At 39.7% G+C, this 21183-nt stretch overlaps 1 protein-coding gene across 1 annotated transcript in view; it reads right to left on the bottom strand.

Annotated features, from left to right (window-relative positions):
* Nucleotides 1-12178: 12178 nt before the first annotated feature.
* The window catches only part of ALG13 (ALG13 UDP-N-acetylglucosaminyltransferase subunit), a 61043-nt gene continuing 52038 nt past the window's right edge, over nt 12179-21183 (bottom strand). The window contains 4 exon segments of the mRNA XM_058714165.1: nt 12179-13091; nt 16397-16583; nt 18631-18671; nt 20241-20423. Of these exon segments, the coding sequence (XP_058570148.1) occupies nt 12826-13091; nt 16397-16583; nt 18631-18671; nt 20241-20423 (677 nt within the window). The 3' untranslated portion in view covers nt 12179-12825.

Raw genomic sequence — 21183 nt, 5'->3', positions numbered from 1 at the left:
TCTCTCTCTCTCTCTCTCTTTCTCTCAAAATAAACATTAAAAAACATTCCAACATCCCCAAAGAGTCCTTGTCCCTCTTAGCAGTCTGAAATCTAGTTTTAGACATGCTTGGGACAGCGAGTGGCAGTCTTACTGAAATATGTGCATCTAAAGCCTCCCAAGGAGGAAACATTAAAGAACACCACATTTAGGTATACAACCTCCACGGATTTGGGAACAACCATAATGACTGAACCCTTGAAACATTTGTGTTTAATAGTGAAACACATTCCAAGTTCCAACAGCTTGTTATAAATAAACCCAGCATTGGCTTCCAAAACCTTATTTGATGCATTAGAAATGTACTTCATGATGCAGAGGTTCTGACAACTAGGCTGTTAGCAGGAAGAAGGGGCAGTAAAGAAAAGCCCCAGCCTTTGGAGAAATAGAGGGGGTGGGTGTTCGTTGAACTTAGGAGGAACTCTGGCAGCAGAAGTAGGAGGTGGCTCTAGAGGGAGGATGGCGGCAGCTAGCTGAATGTTCGAGTCATTTGAAAATCACATGTATTTCCTGTGTAGGGTCTAGTTATATTAAGGTAAAGCTTTATCATTTCATGGTCACACCATGCAGGACTTCCTTTTACAACATATATTAAGTGATCAGTTTCAACAACCAAAGCAATGGAGCCTGTAGTCCAACAAGCACAGCGAAAAATGGACTTAGTATACTTGAACAGGAGAAGCAGAACTCTAAAGTGTCTAACAGGAGCATTGGAACCAATGACACTAGAACGAATGTCGTGGGAGTTCATCAGGAAATCTCTAAACCCAAAGAGTTGAACACATTAGTCTCTGGCTTTCTTAATGCTAAAGGCAATCCGATTTGATAAATTATTAGCTATGAAATTTTTAACTGTTCAAACTGTTACTTTAACATAGTAAAAGTAAACCCAAATGTTTTCTTATGTCAACTGTAAAGGTAAAGACTTTCTCAAGGACATTTAAGTATGAATAAACACATCCTTCTCAAGAGAAAACATTTTCTTTTTGTTTCTTATAACATGGGAATGCACACCAGTGGTAGTATTCAAGAAAGTATCAATATTTAAACCTTTCACAGAATTGTTTCCAGATTTCTCAAAAACGAGGTTGAAACTGCGACTGAAGAGCTTCTGCCTATTCAAAACAATGAATGTAGTTTGGAACTAACATTTGACGCAAGACAAAGAATTGTAAAGAACACAGGTGGTGTTTAATTCACTTTCTTAACCTAGTTGACAGCCCCAATCACACATTGCCATACAGAAAATGTTTGCATCGAACTCAAGATGAAAATTGTATCTCTTGGGCTTAATCATGAAAAGGGAAAATTCCAAATGTGTTTGTGTAAATGTCATTTTGGCTTTGCAGACAACAATTTTAAAAGCTAAAACCTCCTTGAGTAACCTTACTTTTATTTAAGTACTTTCTGTAAGAAGTGCAAAGTTAGTGTCATCTTTAAATGTGTTAAAAATACTGTACAAAATGGTTTTGTGTATTTTTAGCTTCAGTATAAACAAAAATAAAGCATTGACTTTTTCCCCTGAAATGAATGGCTGCTCAGAATTAAGGTGTTTTGTTTCTCCGTTTTCCAGTTGTTTATAGCCACCTATTATTAACAAACATTTGTGAACAATGGATTTTACACTATAATTTAACCAACAGACACTTCAGGGAGACCTCTGCAGTCCAATATATTTTGAAAAGTAGATGATTGAGAATAAACATTATTAATGTCCTGTTATACTTACCATTAGAGCTATTAAATATTTAAAAATTGAATAAGCACTCATAAGGAACTTTGAGATAATGACACGAAGAGACCAATAGTTATAAAGCTATAGCTCGCACATTGAGAAACCTTACAGGCCTTATCCTCAAAATTTTTTATTCTTTATTGAGTACCCAAAGTACAAGTTGTGCAGAACAGTTTGGATCCGTGGGCCAGTAGAAAGAGACATAAAGTGGGGTTAGGCTGGTCATTATTAAACTGGTATAATCTGAGTACATTTGGGTAATATTTCCTCAAGTATCAGTTGATGTTTTTTTTTTGTAGTAAGACCTTTCAGCAATTAGCTTTCCCCTAATTAATTCAGATCCCTGAAGTTTGTTTGTATTTTATTTTTTTATTTATAATTTTTTTTCAATATATGAAATTTATTGTCAAATTGGTTTCCATACAACACCCAGTGCTCATCCCAAAAGGTGCCCTCCTCAATACCCATCACCCACCCTCCCCTCCCTTCGGCCCCCCCCCCCATCAACCCTCAGTTTGTTCTCAGTTTTGTTTTTTTTTTTCCCAACGTTTTTTATTTATTTTTGGGACAGAGAGAGACAGAGCATGAACGGGGGAGGGGCAGAGAAAGAGGGAGACACAGAATCGGAAACAGGCTCCAGGCTCCGAGCCATCAGCCCAGAGCCCGACGCGGGGCTCGAACTCACGGACCGCGAGATCGTGACCTGGCTGAAGTCGGACGCTTAACCGACTGCGCCACCCAGGCGCCCCTGTTCTCAGTTTTTAACAGTCTCTTATGCTTTGGCTCTCTCCCACTCTAACCTCTTTTTTTTTTTTTTCCTTCCCCTCCCCCATGAGTTTCTGTTAAGTTTCTCAGGATCCACATAAGAGTGAAACCATATGGTATCTGTCTTTCTCTGTATGACTTATTTCACTTAGCATCACACTCTCCAGTTCCATCCACGTTGCTACAAAGGGCCATATTTCATTCTTTCTCATTGCCACGTAGTATTCCATTGTGTATATAAACCACAATTTCTTGATCCATTCATCAGTTGATGGACATTTAGGCTCTTTCCATAATTTGGCTATTGTTGAGAGTGCTGCTGTAAACATTGGGGTACAAGTGCTCCTATGCATCAGCACTCCTGTATCCCTGGGATAAATTCCTAGCAGTGCTACTGCTGGGTCATAGGGTAGGTCTATTTTTAATTTTTTGAGGAACCTCCACACTGTTTTCCAGAGTGGCTGCACCAGTTTGCATTCCCACCAACAGTGCAAGAGGGTTCCCGTTTCTCAGTTTTTCCTCATTGAGGATGATGTTAGCTGTGGGCTTTTCATAAATGGCTTTTATGATGTGTAAGTATGTTCCTTCTATCCCGACTTTCTCAAGGGTTTTTATTAAGAAAGGGTGCTGGATTTTGTCAAAGGCCTTTTCTGCATCTATTGACAGGATCATATGGTTCTTCTCTTTTTTTTTATTAATGTGATGTATCACGTTGATTGATTTGCGAATGTTGAACCAGCCCTGCATCCCAGGAATGAATCCCACTTGATCATGGTGAATAATTCTTTTTATATGCTGTTGAATTCGATTTGCTAGTATCTTATTGAGAATTTTTGCATCCATATTCATCAGGGATATTAGCCTGTAGTTCTCTTTTTTTACTGGGTCTCTGTCTGGTTTAGGAATCAAAGTAATACTGGCTTCATAGAATGAGTCTGGAAGTTTTCCTTCCCTTTCTATTTCTTGGAATAGCTTGAGAAGGATAGGTATTATCTCTGTTTTAAACGTCTGGTAGAACTCCCCTGGGAAGCCATCTGGTCCTGGACTCTTATTTGTTGGGAGATTTTTGATAACCGATTCCATTTCTTCGCTGGTTATGGGTCTGTTCAAGCTTTCTATTTCCTCCTGATTGAGTTTTGGAAGAGTGTGGGTGTTTAGGAATTTGTCCATTTCTTCCAGGTTGTCCAATTTGTTGGCATATAATTTTTCGTAGTATTCCCTGATAATTGTTTGTATCTCTGAGGGATTGGTTGTAATAATTCCATTTTCATTCATGATTTTATCTATTTGGGTCATCTCCCTTTTCTTTTTGAGAAGCCTGGCTAGAGGTTTGTCAATTTTGTTTATTTTTTCAAAAAACCAACTCTTGGTTTCGTTGATCTGCTCTACCGTTTTTTTAGATTCTATATTGTTTATTTCTGCTCTGATCTTTCTTATTTCTCTTCTTCTGCTGGGTTTGGGGTGTCTTTGCTGTTCTGCTTCTATTTCCTTTAGGTGTGCTGTTAGATTTTGTATTTGCGATTTTTCTTGTTTCTTGAGATAGGCCTGGATTGTGGTGTATTTTCCTCTCAGGACTGCCTTCGCTGCATCCCAAAGCATTTGGATTGTTGTATTTTCATTTTCGTTTGTTTCCATATATTTTTAAATTTCTTCTCTAATTGCCTGGTTGACCCACTCATTCTTTAGTAGGGTGTTCTTTAACCTCCATGCTTTTGGAAGTTTTCCAGGCTTTTTCCTGTGGTTGATTTCAAGCTTCATAGCATTGTGGTCTGAAAGTATGCATGGTATAATTTCAATTCTTGTAAACTTATGAAGGGCTGTTTTGTGACCCAGTATATGATCTATCTTGGAGAATGTTCCATATGCACTCGAGAAGAAAGCATATTCTGTTGCTTTGGGATGCAGAGTTCTAAACGTATCTGTCAAGTCCATCTGATCCAATGTATCATTCAGGGCCCTTGTTTCTTTATTGACCATGTGTCTAGATGATCTATCCATTTCTGTAAGTGGAGTGTTAAAGTCCCCTGCAATTACCACATTCTTATCAATAAGGTTGCTTATGTTTATGAGTAATTGTTTTACATATTTGGGGGCTCCGGTATTTGGCGCATAGACATTTATAATTGTTAGCTCTTCCTGATGGATAGGCCCTGTAATTATTATATAATGCCTTTCTTCATCTCTTGTTACAGCCTTTATTTAAAGTCTAGTTTGTCTGATATAAGTATGGCTACTCCAGCTTTCTTTTGGCTTCCAGTAGCATGATAAATAGTTCTCCATCCCCTCACTCTCAATCTAAAGGTGTCCTCAGATCTCAAATGAGTCTCTTGTAGACAGCAAATAGATGGGTCTTGTTTTTTTATCCATTCTGATACCCTATGTCTTTTGGTTGGCGCATTTAATCCATTTACATTCAGTGTTATTATAGAAAGATATGGGTTTAGAGTCATTGTGATGTCTGTATGTTTTATGCTTATAATGATGTCTCTGGTACTTTGTCTCACAGGATCCCCCTTAGGATCTCTTGTAGGGCTGGTTTAATGGTGACAAATTCCTTCAGTTTTTGTTTGGGAAGACCTTTATCTCTCCTTCTATTCTAAATGACAGACTTGCTGGATAAAGGATTCTCGGCTGCATATTTTTTCTGTTTAGCACACTGAAGATCTCGTGCCAATCCTTTCTGGCCTGCCAAGTTTCAAAAGAGAGATCAGTCACGAGTCTTATAAGTCTCCCTTTATATGTGAGGGCACGTTTATCCCTTGCTGCTTTCAGAATTTTCTCTTTATCCTTGTATTTTGCCAGTTTCACTATGATATGTCGTGCAGAAGATCGATTCAAGTTACATCTGAAGGGAGTTCTCTGTGCCTCTTGGATTTCAATGCCTTTTTCCTTCCCCAGTTCAGGGAAGTTCTCAGCTATTATTTCTTCAAGTACCCCTTCAGCACCTTTCCCTCTCTCTTCCTCCTCTGGGATACCAATTATGCGTATATTATTTCTTTTTAGTGTATCACTTAGTTCTCTAATTTTCCCCTCATACTCCTGGATTTTTTTTATCTCTTTCTCTCAGCTTCCTCTTTTTCCATAACTTTATCTTCTAGTTCAACTATTCTCTCCTCTGCCTCTTCAATCCGAGCCGTCATCGTTTCCATTTTGTTTTGCATTTCGTTTAAAGCGTTTTTCAGCTCCTCGTGACTGTACCTTAGTCCCTTGATCTCTGTAGCAAGAGATTCTCTGCTGTCCTCTATACTGTTTTCAAGCCCAGCGATTAATTTTATGACTATTATTCTAAATTCACCTTCTGTTATATTATTTAAATCCTTTTTGATCAGTTCATTAGCTGTTGTTGTTTCCTGGAGATTCTTCTGAGGGGAATTCTTCCGTTTGGTCATTTTGGATAGTCCCTGGAGTGGTGGGGACCTGCAGGGCACTTCCCCTGTGCTGTGATGTATAACTGGAGTTGGTGGGCGGGGCCACAGTCAGACCTGATGTCTGCCCCCAGCCCACCGCTAGGGCCACAGTCGGACTGGTGTGTGCCTTCTCTTCCCCTCTCCTAGGGGCGGGATTCACTGTGGGGTGGCGTGGCCCGTCTGGGCTACTTGCACTCTGCCAGGCTTGTGGTGCTGGGGATCTGGCGTATTAGCTGGGGTGGGTAGGCAAGGTGCAGGGGGGCAGGAGGGGCAGGCTTAGCTCGCTTCTCCTTAGGTGATCCACTTCAGGAGGGGCCCTGTGGCAGCGGGAGGGAGTCAGACCCGCTGCCGGAGGGGTGGCTCTGCAGAAGCACAGCGTTGGGTGTTTTCGAGGAGCGAGCAAGTTCCCTGGCAGGAACTGGTTCTCTTTGGGATTTTGGCTGGGGGATGGGCGAGGGAGATGGCGCTGGCGAGCGACCGCCTTTGTTCCCCGCCAAACTGAGCTCTGTCGTTCCGGGGCTCAGCAACTCTCCCTCCCTTTGTCCTCCAGCCTTCCCGCTTTCTGAGCAGAGCTGTTAACTTATGACCTCCCAGACGCTAAGTTGCGCTGGCTGTCGGAACACAGTCCGTCCGGCCCCTCCGCTTTTGCCAGCCAGACTCGGGGGCTCCGCTTGGCCGGCGAGCCGCCCCTCCGCCCCGGCTCCCTCCCGCCAGTCCGTGGAGCGCACACCGCCTCGCCGCCCTTCCTACCCTCTTCCGTGGGCCTCTCGTCTGCGCTTGGCTCCGGAGACTCTGTTCTGCTAATCCTCTGGCGGTTTTCTGGGTTCTTTAGGCAGGTGTAGATGGAATCTAAGTGATCAGCAGGACGCGCGGTGAGCCCAGCGTCCTCCTACGCCGCCATCTTCCAACCTCTCCAGTTTGTTTGTATTTTAATAACTAACATTAACTTTTAGGCCACCAGAGAACTGGTTAGCATACCAGAACAGCTTAACTTTCAGCCAAATAACTCGCTTGCAAGTCCTGGACTAATTATTTAAACTATGATTGGGTGTATAACATATAATACACATTGGTTAGGTAAGGACACCTAAATAGGCAGTAATATAGCTGAAAAAGATCTGCAACTGGCATACGGAATAAACCCCTATAACTCAATAATAAAAATACAACAAATTTGAACACACTTCAATAAGGAATGTATACAACTGGCAAATAAGCACATGAAAAACTACTCAGCATGATCTTGGGAAATGCAAATTAAAACCGCAATGAGAGGGGCGCCTGGGTGGTTCAGTCAGTTAAGTGTCTGAACTGATACTCTGATTCATTTATAAACACTTTGAAAAATAAACTAAACCGTGAAGGGGGGGAATCAGAAGGAACAGTGGTTGCCTAGGGTACACCCCAGCTGGGGTGACAGAGATTGACTGGGAAGGAGCACGAGGGAGTTTCCTGGGGCGATGGAAATGTTATCTTGACAAAGGCTGGAGATTCACAGATGCAGGATTTGTCAAAATTCATTGCATCAAAAACTTCAAGATTTGTGTATTTCATCGCATGTAAATTTTACCTTAAAATAAAAAAAGTGAACCTTTAATAAATGCTAAATTCTAGCTAACAATATGCATGCTGAAATGTTTAGAAGTGAAATGTACTTGAGTCTGCAATTTTCTTTGTACTGCATCAAACACCAAGGCTTTATAGATGGATATGTGAAAAGCCGAGTAAAGTGTTAATTGTAAAATCTAGGTGGTGGGTACACAGATGTTCACTGCACCATTACTTCAGTTTTCCTGTATGTTTAAACTTTTTTCATATTAGGGGAGCCTGGGTGGCTCAGTTGGTTAAGCATCCGACTGTGGTTCAGGAGTTCGAGCCCCGTGTCAGGCCCTGTGCTGACAGCTCAGAGCTTGGAGCCTGCTTCTGATTCTGTGTCTGTCTCTCTGCCCCTCTTCCCTGCTCGCACTCTGTTGGCCTCTCTCTCAAAAGTAAATAAATGTTAAAAAAAAAAATTAGGGGCGCCTGGGTGGCTCAGTCGGTTGAGTGTCTGACTTTGGCTCAGGTCATGATCTCGTGGTTTGTGAGTTCGAGCCCCGCATCGGGCTCTGTGCTGACGGCTCAGAGCCTGGAGCCTGCTTCGGATTCCGTGTCTCCCTCCCTCTCTCGCTGCTCCTCCACCACTCACACTCTCTCAAAAATAAATAAACATTAAAAAATTTTTTTAAATTTTTTTCATAATAAAATGTTGAAAATAAAATGTAAGCAGTGAGTAAAGAACTAGGTTAACTAAAGGCAAATCTATATACCGTGTTTCAAAACTAGCAGGGTAAACTTCTCGGGTGGTTGAAGCTATTTTAGCAGAGTGAGAGGAATGAAAGAAAATTAAAATCAAAATTCAACAGCTGAAGCAGGCAAAACAACAGAGTATAAAATGGTGGAGTTTTCGGTTTTGGGGGATTGTTTTTGTAGGGATATCCATGCAGAACTTTAGTTTCTATTTTACTGTGGTAAGAACACTTACCATGAGAGCTACCCTCTTAACAGATTTTAAGTGTACAATACAGAATTGTTATCTAGAGCCACAATGTTGTACAGATCTCTAGAACCTCATCTTGCATAAATGAAATCTATCAAGATAAAAACTCAGATCTAATATACCAGTAAGTAAATAAAAGTTTTTTTTTAAGTACAGAACTACAGTACTCTAATACTTCGAATTTTTTATGTTTATTTATTTTGAGAAAGCACGTGCAAGAGTTGAGGAGGGGCAGAGAGAAAATTCTCAAGCAGGCTCTGCACTGTCAGCGTAGAGCCTGATGCAGGGCTCAATTCCACAAACCCTGAGATCATGACCTGAGCCGAAATCAATAGTCAGACACTTAACCGACTGAGCCATCCACGAGCCCCTAGAATTTTTTTTTTCTATAATTCTACAAATGATTTGAGAAACCTGCCTTGTATAGTTTGGAAAAAGCTGTAAGGTCTGCAAGAAAAGATGTTAGCTGTGTAGGTGAAGGGACTGACCGCCCAGAGAACACCAATAAATCAATACTATTAATCCGTAATGTTCGCTAAGATAGACCTTAACATTTTTATTCATTGCCCTGAATACTCCCAAGAGCTGATTCACTTTAATATCATTATTGTTGAATCACTTCCCCCAGCCCCCTTTCACAAGAGATACAGCCATTGGCAAGTACCTCTTACCAGGAAATAAACCCAAAAAACAAACAATTGTTCAACAGCAAAGGATTTCCTGATTTCCGTGCTCCCCTCTGGCAGCCAGAAGAAGTGAACTCAAAAGTGTTGTATTATTAAGGAAATAATGAAGCAGTACCTGAAACGGCTCAATTAGTTTTAACTACAGATGTGTATCATGGCTTAACAAAATCTAGTTTTACAGGTAGCTAGTGAATATTCTTGAGAATTACAGAATTTGAAGAATCAGTTGCCTGTACTTACAGGCTTCTCCCAACCCCCAGGTATCCTGACAAGGTACCAATGTAGGGACCTTAGGTGACAGCCACTCTTAAATTGTTTTTCAGCAATCGAGGCAAAATGTTTTTAAACCTCAATTCTAACTTCATAAATATTTACTCTCCATATTGTCAAGGTTGTCAAGGTAGTTTTTAAAAAACGATTATGAAAGATTTCAAACACTAAAGTAGAGGGACTTGCATTAATGAACCTAGGCTTTGACAATTATTCACCAATTAACAGGCAGCAAATCTTTCATCTATAAACCCTGCCACCCAGGTTTTGATGGGATACCCAGATGTATCACTTTGGAGTGGTTTTAGTCCCACCCTAGTTACTAAACTCTGGTCCATCCTTTCCTGAAGCTACTTTTCCCCTAACACAGGGACCCCACACATCCCTGAAACTGCCTTTGATACCTGAAGAAGACAAGTGTTCCAATCAAGCTGCTCCGATGGAAACTTAACGTTCTAGGTGAAATAGAGGGAAACAAGAAGTTGTCTTTTGCTGTATAAATTCTCCTGAGTTTAGTTTTTATTACAAGTGGAAATATAAATGGCTCCAAATAGGTTTCGTACAAAATGGACATTAAAAAAAAGTCATTTGTTCATGTACCACCCTCTGTCAATGGACTGTATCATTATTCGAGGAGATTTATGTCTGAATTAAGTTCTGCATGTCTGGTGTCCACATAAGAAATGATTTTGTACTTTTATCTATCTCCAAAGCTAATTAAAAGGTTATGCCTTGATTACAGGCTCCAAGGAAATCAAAGATGTTTGAAAACTTCACACGTCTTGAATTTCGATAGTAAAACAGATTCAGTATTTTCATGTGCTCTTTACCAAGGCAGAAAACTGCAATTAATTTTGAAGAAAAATATACACAGCATAAAAAAGAACTCTAATTGTTTTCCTCCCTATGGATGATTTAGCTTTCCACCTTTGCTTTGGTGTCATCACATCTATCTCAGGAAGGGGTGAAAGTAAAGGGTCAAGAACAAACCACTGTGCCTTTGTATCTCTTTCACTGTTTAACAATTCTAAATGGATGAAATTTGGTTGTAACAGCAGAGGAAAGAGAAGGGCCCTACAGAGATAATATGTAAAATGAAGTCTACCACTATGTTTATACTATGAGGTTGATTAAACATATTAAGTCAGGGTTTTTTAATTACCAAAAAACAAACCACTTCCTTTTTATCTGGAAGCTACTTTCAAAAACCACTGCAGACTTCTGCAGCAGTACAGATTACCTTCACCCCCTCTCAACCCCCAAAACAACAGGAGGGTCAGGGTACACTCCTTGATTACGTGAGAAGATGGGTGTAAGACATAAATGAGTGGACTACACTTGTATGTTTTAACAGACCATAAATGCTGTTGATTTCCACACTGGTAATATTTAACAATTAGGTTGACTTAGTGTACGCCACTGAGCTTCAGTTTTCTAGTTAAGTTAGTAACTACCATCTCATTCAATCACATTAATTAGTAATGGAACTCAAGGCAAAGCAACAACCTACAAGTTTAAAATAAAAACAAATCAACTGGAAGCCTAAGGCAAACATGCTGGTCTCAGACTGATTTCCAGACCCACATTCTCAAGATAGACTAGAACCTTCTCAAACACCCTTAGAAGCTAATTAGTAAACCACTGGATACAGGACAGTCACTTGCTGAGAGTTCTGTATATTTCAGAAACATTAGTGTCTTTGAAAAATGTTGGAGAGGGGTTGCTGCATGTTTTAAGCTCGACTGAAACCTCTACTTAAAACAATTTGTAGGCTGCACAAATGGAGGACCCAGGAGGTTAGGAGAGAAGAAGCTAAAACAAACACAGGTTGTTATAAAGATCCGTGCACTGGGTCCCATCTCTCCTTAGTAAAGCCTGATGCCAACTTGCACAGCAGGACGTAAGTGAAGGAGGTAAAAACAAAATACAACCAGTTCCAGATCTATTATGAAAGAGGAACCTTAACTAGTACATGATTTGGAACTCCTTACTATCTGTTATCTTGAGAACAGTACACTGAAGACTGCACATCTTCTTTAGGACGGCTTCCATTCCAGTTCTGACTGCTCAGGCACCACAAAACCTGGAGGTTTCAATGCTTCTTTGTGCCCAGGGTGTAGCAGAAGGTGGGAAAAAATGGATGGATTCACAAGCATAAAGAACCTTTAAAGATGGCATTATAAATAGGTTTTGTGGCAACCAAAGAACACTTTTTAAATAGCTGTTTGTCAGGTGAGATACAGCAAAGCATTCATTACAAATAACCCCAGAGGAGAACTGGCAGATTCAGAAGATTCTGTGGTCTTTGGGTAGATGAAAGGGAAAAGACAGAAGGGCTGACAAAATGGGTCTCACAGAAGTCTGAGACAAGGCAGGCCTACAGATATAAAAGGTAAGTCCGAAAACAAAAACGGTAAGATAGAACTACTGGACATATAGCACAATGAGAAAGTAAGTCCAGATTAAAGTTCCATATGGGAATCAAGATTTAAAAAAAAATAAAACAAACACCACCACAAATACAACTTAAAAAGGGACATACTCAAGGGAAAAGTACTAGACCTGGTCGTTTGCACTGCCACGGTCTGAGATTTACATTTCAACTGGCCCCACCCGTTCATGTCATAAATTCACATTCTTTTGCCACCAAGACAGCAGGGGGAAAACGTATACAACGATCGAATGTATGGTACTCTTCACTGCCATGAAAAAGAAAACAAGGAAGAAAAAATCCCACTCATTTTAGCAATTTTAAATGCTAATTTTATTTACTGCTAAATGTGCAAACACCAATTCAATACTGTGCAGTAAAAGTTACATAAATCCAATATTAAACAATAGCATATGAATTAAGTAAAGCAGAGCACCATGTGCCTTCAAAACTGATTAATATCACAGAACACAATTCAGACAATTCTTAAAAAATCTGAAGAGGTCGCTCATTTAATATTTAGTTATCCAGAAGCCAATGCTCTTTTATTTTTTACTTTCTAGAGACAAGTGAAAGTTATTCCAATTTTGCACGGTTTAACATGTTTGACATCTGAGCCAAGGAAACAGACCCTACGATTTATTCCTTTTATCAACTGGAACCATCAGCTAATACAAAGTTGACAAGCTGGCTGACAGGAGAACAGCTGAATACAATGAAATATGCTCAATATGGGGCTAGCTGTACAGCCATCTCCATTTCCTTATCCACAACCCAAAGTAATGTTCCTTTATTTAAAGTAGTATTTTAAATCAAAAGATAAAATAATCTTAAAGACAGATACCATAGTAACCACCCTAACCACCTAAATCACTTAAACACTAACATAAAACACTTTTTAAAAAAACCAAAATGGCAAAAAATGGCAGTGCAAGAATACTTCATACTGCTGAAGCTTACATGTTCTGAGGTATGTAATGAGAAGCTGAGGGAGGTGAAGCAACATAGCCAACTGGCCCAGGATTCATAGCACCATGAATTTGAGAAGAGCCACCACATGCTGCACCAACTGAATGCCAGGGGGCAACATAGGGATAATCGGGCACAACAGGAAGACAGGAATCAAAACCTGGCAATGGTGGAGGCCCATAGGGATCTGACATCACTGGATAATAGACTGCTCCAGGAGGGACAGATGCAGGGTCAGCATTTGGAACAGTACCTGAAACAAAGAATGCATATAGTACACACTTTAGGTACGAAGATTCACTAGAACATCAACACACATTAGAGGTCTTTACAGGTAGAAGTGAAATTTAACATGAACTATGGGAAAGATCACAGCAAATGTGGTAAAAGGACTTTAAATAAGAACACTAGTGACTAAAGCAGGCTACCAAAAGCTTATATGAAAATTTCCAAACTAAAGAAATGTGTGTGCACACGCACGCCCAAGCACACGTGTCACGTGTCAAATGTATTCGACCTAGAGACAGTTATCTTTCTGGGATGATCTAGGTACCCACAGACTAAATACATACAGAAAACATTCTCTAGAGTCCTTCTAGTCAATGAAATTCTCATAAAGGGTAGGTCACGAGTAAGTTACCCAATAGTTTCCCACTGTAGCACATATCATCCAAATAACCATTTTGTATTACTTTAGCAATGAAAAACTCAAGTGCCTATACTTGAAGGTATAGTTCTGAAAAGCATCCTAAAGACCAAAAATTTGTCATCACTTGACCAGCATTAAGATCTTATCCTAGCATTATTTTAATGTTCCACCACTTAACTACCACAAGGGACTTTTAGTGGAAATAGATGCTGTTCTGACTTTGCTATAATGACCATGTAAATATTAAAAAGGAGTCATTCATTATCTGGGATAACTTAGAAGACTCACACTGCACTGTCTCATGGTGTACCACAGTTAAAAACAGCTCTATAATAGGTACACGGTACAAAAATGCAATGAGGGGGACACTAACTTTTATTACTATGGGCCATATCACATCACCATACTAGGGATCATATTCTATAGTGCTAATATTCCCAAACCATTAATATGCTTTAAAAGGGAGGAGGAACAAAAGGAAAGTCACATTCTTCACCTATTCTAAATCCTTTAAAATGGGTCTCCATCTATACTGTATTGTGAACTAGAGCAACCATCTTTATGGTCTGGCACACTGGTCTCCAATGTTTTGGTCTCAGGACCCCGTTACACTCTTAAAAATTGAGGATCTCAGATAGCTTTGGTCTATGTGAATTAGATCTATCAATGTGTACTGTATTAGGAATTAAACTGAGAAAGTTAAAAGTATTTAATTCTGGTAAAAAAAAAAAAAGCCCATTAATGTTCAAAGTTTTTTTTATAAAAAGTTTACATTTCAAAACAAAAATATGAGACAAGTGCTATCATTTTACACACTTGTGCAAATCTTGAATGTATGATTTAATAGAGACAACTGGATTCTCACATCTGCTTCTGTATTTAATATAATATGCTGTTCTGAAGTATATGAAGAAAATCTGGCCTCCTACGGATACGTAGTTGGAAGAGAGAACCCTTTTAACAACCAGCCTTTTCAGATACATTCAGATATATTCTTTGATGCTACACCAAAACCAGGTAAGTGGTAGTTTCCAAAGGTTAGCAGCAATGTGGACTTTTTCATACTCAGTCAACATTAAAATCCACCGTTTTATCTTGCACTTTGAAATAGACCTTTTACAAAAACATTACACAGGTAACACCATTCACTGGTAACCGGAGAAGTATTATTTCATGGAGTTATATAAATCTCCCCAAATGTTGACACATTTCATTATACAATGTGAAAAAACACATTCCTTAATAGCCCCATCTATCTTTTTTTTTTTTAAGATTTTATTTTTTTTAGTAATCTCTACATCCAACATGGGGCTCAAACTCAACCTCGAGATGAAGAGTCTCATGCTCTACACAGTCAGCCAAGTGCCCCAATAGCCCCACCTATCTTATTAGAAAAGTTAAGCATTGAGAAGCTGTCAAGCTCATGGAGGCAGATACAATTTTTCCAAAATTCTAATTTTTATTTGAAAGCTGGAATTTTTATCTTTGACAACAAATTCTATCAGTTCTTTTTTTCCTGAAGTGACAGGCTCACGTTGAGAAAATGTCTGCCAGATCTCCAAGTCTAAATAACCATAGTTTGTCTATCATGTAAGTAAAAATAGTGTTGCATAAAAAGAGCTGGTTTAGCTCATTAGTCAATCTCACAAATCCTTAAGTTAATCATCCTTCAGTATGCACAGTAATTTATGAATACTTTCCATGTTGTCACATAGAATATTCAGTACAATTACTCAAAAACAAAGATTTAATAAAAATATTTTGATTTAATATATATATATAGAGAGAGAGGGACAGGGAGAGAGGGGGGAAGAGGGGGAGAGAAGAGGGGGAGAGAAGAAGGGGAGAGAGGGGGAGAGAGGGAGAGAGAGGGAGAGAGAGGGAGAGAGAGGGAGAGAGAGGGAGAGAGAGGGAGAGAGAGGGAGCGAGAGGGAGGGAGGGGAAGAGGGAGGGGAAGAGGGAGGGAGGGGAAGAGGGAGGGAGGGGAAGAGGGAGGGAGGGGAAGAGGGAGGGAGGGGAAGAGGGAGGGAGAGGGAGAGAGGGCGAGAGGGAGAGAGGGGGAGAGGGGGAGAGGGGGAGAGGGAGAAAGGGGGAGAGGGAGAGAGGAGGGAGAGGGGGAAAGAGAGAGAGAGGGAGGGAGGGAGGGAGAGAAGGAAGGAGGGAGGGAGGGAGAGAGAGGGGGAGAGAGAAGGGGAGAGAGAAGGGGAGAGAGAAGGGGGGAGAGAGAAGGGGGAGAGAGAGGGAGGGAGGAAGGGAGAGGGAGGGAGGGGAAGAGAGAAGGGGAGAGGGAGGGAGAGAGAGGGAGAGGGGGAGGGAGGGGGGGAGAGAGAGAGAGAGATAACAGGCATTGCTGTTATCATGAGTGTGTATGTCAGGGAATACAACAATCACTAGCACAGTTTGGTGCCCCCTCTTGATTTGTGCTTAGGTGGCAGTTTACCCACTACTGATTTTTGCATTCTCAATGCAAAATCTAACAGTAAAAGGAACATATAAAATCTTTAAGATCTACGTATTCTGATGAATACTTTTGGCTTTATGGATCCCCCAAGAGGGAATCTCAAGGGTCCACAAATCATTCTTTAAAAACACAGTTCTAGAATACGGACCAAACAAAATATCTGAGCGTTATTATTAAATTACACACGATAGGGGTGCCTGGGCGGCTTAGTCGGTTAAGCTTCGGCCTTTGGCCAGGGTCATAATCTCAGTTTGTGAGTTTGAGCCCCACATCGGGCTCTCTGCTGTCCGCACAGAGCCCACTTCCAATCCTCTCCCTCTCTTTCTGTCCCTCCCCTGCTTGCATGCTCTCTCCCTCTTTAAATCAAACATTAAAAAAAATTTTTAAATACATTACACACAATCAAATCCAATTGTCCTTCTTGCAGGCAATCTCATTACATACTCACCATTTCCTGATGCTTCCACCTGTGTACCATCTTGTCTCCCCACCTCACTATACCACTGAGGAATACTTTGATCTACCAGAGGGGGTGGCTCAGCATAGACTGGATAATTCTCTACATGAAGCTGCTGTTGCTGCTGCTGCATCTGTGGCACATAGACCATGGAGTGCCAGTAGTTGTGGTGATAGCACTTGGGCAAGAAAGAAAAAAAACACTTTACTATCCTTTTACTTAAAGTAGTACAGTTTTTCACTAAAAAAAAAAAAAAAAAAAAAAAAAAAGTTTGGCTATGATTTTCAAGAAGGGTAGCTATAACTTTTTTTCTCTGAAAAAAAAAAAAAACAGAACATGAGGAAATCTATTCTTCTACAACTTTAAGATCTTTAGCAGCAGCTGTGTCTCATTTTTGAGCATAGGAATTCTTTTAATAAAGCATCCGAAGGAAATTACAGACATACACAATGACCTGTATATAAAGATATCTTTCATAGCAATATTTTTAAAAGCAAAAGAGTGGAGGGGTGCCTGGGTGGCTCAGTTGGTTAAGCGTCCAACTTCAGCTCAGGTCAGGACCTTACACACGGTTTGTGGGTTTGGGCTCTGCACTGACAGCTCAGAGCCTGGAGCCTGCTTCAGATTCTGTGTCTCCTTCCTCTCTCTCTGCTGCTCCCCCACTTGCACTCTGTCTCTCTCAAAACTAAATTAAAAATGTTAAAAAAAAATTAAAAAAAAAAGCAAAAGAGTGGAATAAATCACAAGGATGAAAGGTACAGCATGGGGAATATATAGTCCGTGGTATTGTAATAGTGTCGCATGGCAACAGATGGGAACTACATTTGCGAGTGGCCTCATAGCAGAATATCAAATTGCTACCTTATACACCTGAAACCAACGTTAACATTGTGAGTCAACTATACATCATTTTTTAAAAAAGCAAAATACAGTGAACAACCTATGAAATCTTAAACAATAGGGAACTAGATGAATTATATATCCGTGATGGTATACAATACAGGCAATAAAAAAACTTACGCTGTCAAATATTTAAGAAAAACTGCTAGCATTAACTTCAAAGTTTACAAAATCACACAGCAGTCAATATGTGGTAAAAGAAATAAAGAAGCTGTTAAGGAAGTATGTTACAGTGTACAGTGGTTATGCACAAGATTTCAGTTTCCTTTATATTTTAGTATTTTTCAGATGTACTACAACGAAGGCTATTACTTTGAATATAAAGAAGTTTATTAAAATAACTATTCTGCATTTCCTTGTATTCCCATGATGTACAATGCAGGAAAAGGTTTTAAAATACCTCAGCCATCTGAAATGAATTAAGTTTCCACACGTAAATATAGTAAACTAACATAACGGAAGGTGCAAGTAGTTTATATTTTCAATTCTTGAAACTGAACTTAGCAAACAGTCTCAAAGAACAAAAAATCACTCCACTACTCTTAATTTATAAATGTGTGCCATTTGGAGAAGATAGTTTTCTGGAAACGATAATACCCAAAGGTTTAGTGAAATTAGTGTCTGGGAATATGAACTAATCTGAACATTATTCAGGAGACTGTCTGAAGTTTACTATCATCTACCCAATCTTAAAATGCATCATTCCTTTTTAGGAAATATGCCATCTTGTTATAACATCAGAAGTCAGGTGTATTTCAGGGGGAAAATGATTCCTGAATGAAAAAATAAAAGCTCTTACCTAAAATCAAAAACACCTTTCAGTGATAGGAAGATATCTGTCAGAATCCCCACCCTTCTACAACTCCAGCGAGTGATGAAAATCAGTGTTTGGTAAATATCTATGAACACATACGGGCTTTAGAAATAATACAGCCCTTCAAATGTCTTTAAATTTGTCCAATTACTTTTAGGATTAACATGCAGAAATAACCATAAAAATGTTTCAATTAAGCAGGACAAATAATTCACTTATTACTGAGTCAGAAAAACATAGTGAAGGGTTGGCATACATAGGATGCTAAACATGGAGGCCAATATATGCTAATAAAGTTGTGCTGCTTTAATGTAGCAACTATTTCATAAGAGGAACTGAAGCACTGAGAGGCTAAAAGAGAAAACTGACCTATTATCTTCAGAGAGATCTTACAAAGACAAATTTTAGGCTCCTCACAGTGTTCTTGGCTTTTAAAGTTCAAGAGTGTGATTATCAACCCAGTTTACATTTTTAATCTAGAGCTTATCAAAACAATTTCATCATGACTTACCTGCAATCCCAGATTGAAATAGTACTGCAAAACTTTTGTATCTAAAATTAAAAAAAATAGTAATAATACAAAATAAATAAATAGAGCTAACTTTAAAAATGTAACTTCACAGAACTTAAAATGTTTCACAAATAAAAACTAGATACACAGGAGAAGAGGGTAGTCTTACTGTTCTAATTATATCTAAATGTATTTTTATTGACTGACCCGGGATACATGTATATTCTTACAAATATAAGAACTTGAGTCCCACAAACAAATGAACTCTAAGAAAACTCCCCTTAAGTTGGAGACTTCCGATACATACAAATATATTCACTACCACTCTAAATGCCATCAGTTTGTATTTTGACTATTATGTGGGAGTGGAGTATAAAGACTAATGGTTAAGCTAAAGAATATGAAAAGGTAATAGCAAGAAGTAAATTCACAAATGGCATGGGATTCCATCCCTTGGTGTGTGTGTGTGTGTGTGTGTGTGTGTGTGTGTGTGTGTGTGTGTGTATGTATGTATGTATATATATTTTCACACAAAATTTGTAACAGATATCCATAGCAGTATTATTCATAACAGCAAAAAAGTGAAAACCCAAATGTTCCATCAAGTAATAGACAATAAAAGGAGGCATACCCATACAACGGAATATTATTCAGCTATAAGAAAGAGTGAAATATGGACACATGCTATGACATGGATGAAGTTTGAAAACATAACGCTAAGTGAAAGAAGCCAGTCACAAAAGATGACATAGTGCATGATTCATATATGTCAAATGTCCAGAGGAGGCAAATCGATAGAGACACAAAGTAGAACAGTGGTTGCCAGGGCCAGGGGGGAAAGACAAAATGACTTCTAATGGGTACAGGGTTTCTTTTTGGAGTAATGAAAATGTTCTGGAATTAGACAGTGGTGAAGGTTGCACACATTTGTGAATATACCAAAAACCAATGAATTGTACAATTTACATGGGTGGCTTGTATACTATGTAAATTAGACCTCAAGCTGTTAAAAAAAATCAGGTGCAGAGTTCTGCCAAAAGTAGAAAAAGAGAAGATACAACTTTGGAAAAATGACCAGCAGTTTCTTATAAACCTAAATACACATCTATCTATGACCCATCAAATTCTACTCCTAGGTATTTGCCCAAAGGGAATGAAAACGTTATGTTCATAAAGACTTTTTATAATACGCATAGCCTTGGGGCACCTGGGAGGCTCAATCAGTTGGGCGTGGGACTCTTGATTTTGGCTCAGACCACGATCTCACAGTTGAGGAGTTGGAGCCCCAAGCCAGGCTCTGCGCTGATAAAAAAAAGGAGCCTGCTTGGGATTCTCTCTCTCTCCCTCTCTCCCTGTCCCTCCCCTGCACCCTCCCTCCCTCTCTCTCAAAATAAATAAATATTAAAAAATAAACATGAATAAAAAGCCCCAAAATGGAAGTAACCCAGATGTCCATCAACAGAAGAATGAACAGAAATAGACTCTTAAATACAGAGAACAAACTGACGGCTGATGGAGGGGACAGGGGAGGGGGAAATGCTTGATGGGCACTGAGGAGGGCACTTGTTGGGAGGAAAAGAACCCTCGCCCAAGTCTCAAAATCTCCTTACCTTGAGGCAGATCACTGCCACTTGGATCACAGGAATAAGGTGGAGGTGGAAGTGGTGGTGGTGGGAAGTTTGAAGCCTCTCCCACCTCAAGAGGAGGTGGAGGTGGTAAAGGAGCAGCAGTGGCAGCAGCAGCAGCAGCAGGAATAGGAGGAGAAAGATATGGATAGGATGGCGAAGCAATCACTAAAAAAGAAAAAGTAGGAATGCACACCTGTAACACTTTATCAGCAGTAGTTCATCTACTTCTTTTGTGTCTCCAGTATGGTCAAAAGATTCCAATTCTTATGGTTTGACTTAAAAACAAAAACTTGGAAGATAAATCGCCCACCTTCTTAGACATGCCAGTTGAAAACTGGGAGTTCATTACAGGTTATTTTGAGTTCAGGTAATTACTTGAAATTAAAAGAAAAACAATCTGGAAATTGCAGAGTTTTCACCAGCAAGACTTTTTAATTTTTTTTTTTTCAACGTTTTTAATTTATTTTTGGGACAGAGAGAGACAGAGCATGAACAGGGGAGGGGCAGAGAGAGAGGGAGACACAGAATCGGAAACAGGCTCCAGGCTCCGAGCCATCAGCCCAGAGCCTGATGCGGGGCTCGAACTCACGGACCGCGAGATCGTGACCTGGCTGAAGTCGGACGCTTAACCGACTACGCCACCCAGGCGCCCCCAGCAAGACTTTTTAAAAAAACATCAGCTAACAGGTACAAAAATGAAATACCGTTAAAGCAAAATTTTTACTTAGCTTCATACAAAGTTAAGGATGTTTTCAGCCATCTGCCATCCTTAGTCAAATCACAAGATGTAGAAGCTAATAAGAGACTAAATTACACAGATTACAGATTTAAGTAATCCTTGAAGGTTTCTACCTGGTAGCATCATTGGAACATAGGGCATTCTAAATCATGCCAGTTCCATTTGTAAGCACAGAATCTAAAACAG

Source organism: Neofelis nebulosa, chromosome X, assembly GCF_028018385.1.
Source record: "Neofelis nebulosa isolate mNeoNeb1 chromosome X, mNeoNeb1.pri, whole genome shotgun sequence".
Taxonomy (NCBI): Eukaryota; Metazoa; Chordata; class Mammalia; order Carnivora; family Felidae; genus Neofelis; species Neofelis nebulosa.
The sequence above is the reverse complement of the archived record's forward strand: the minus strand, read 5'-3'. Positions and strand labels throughout refer to the sequence as shown.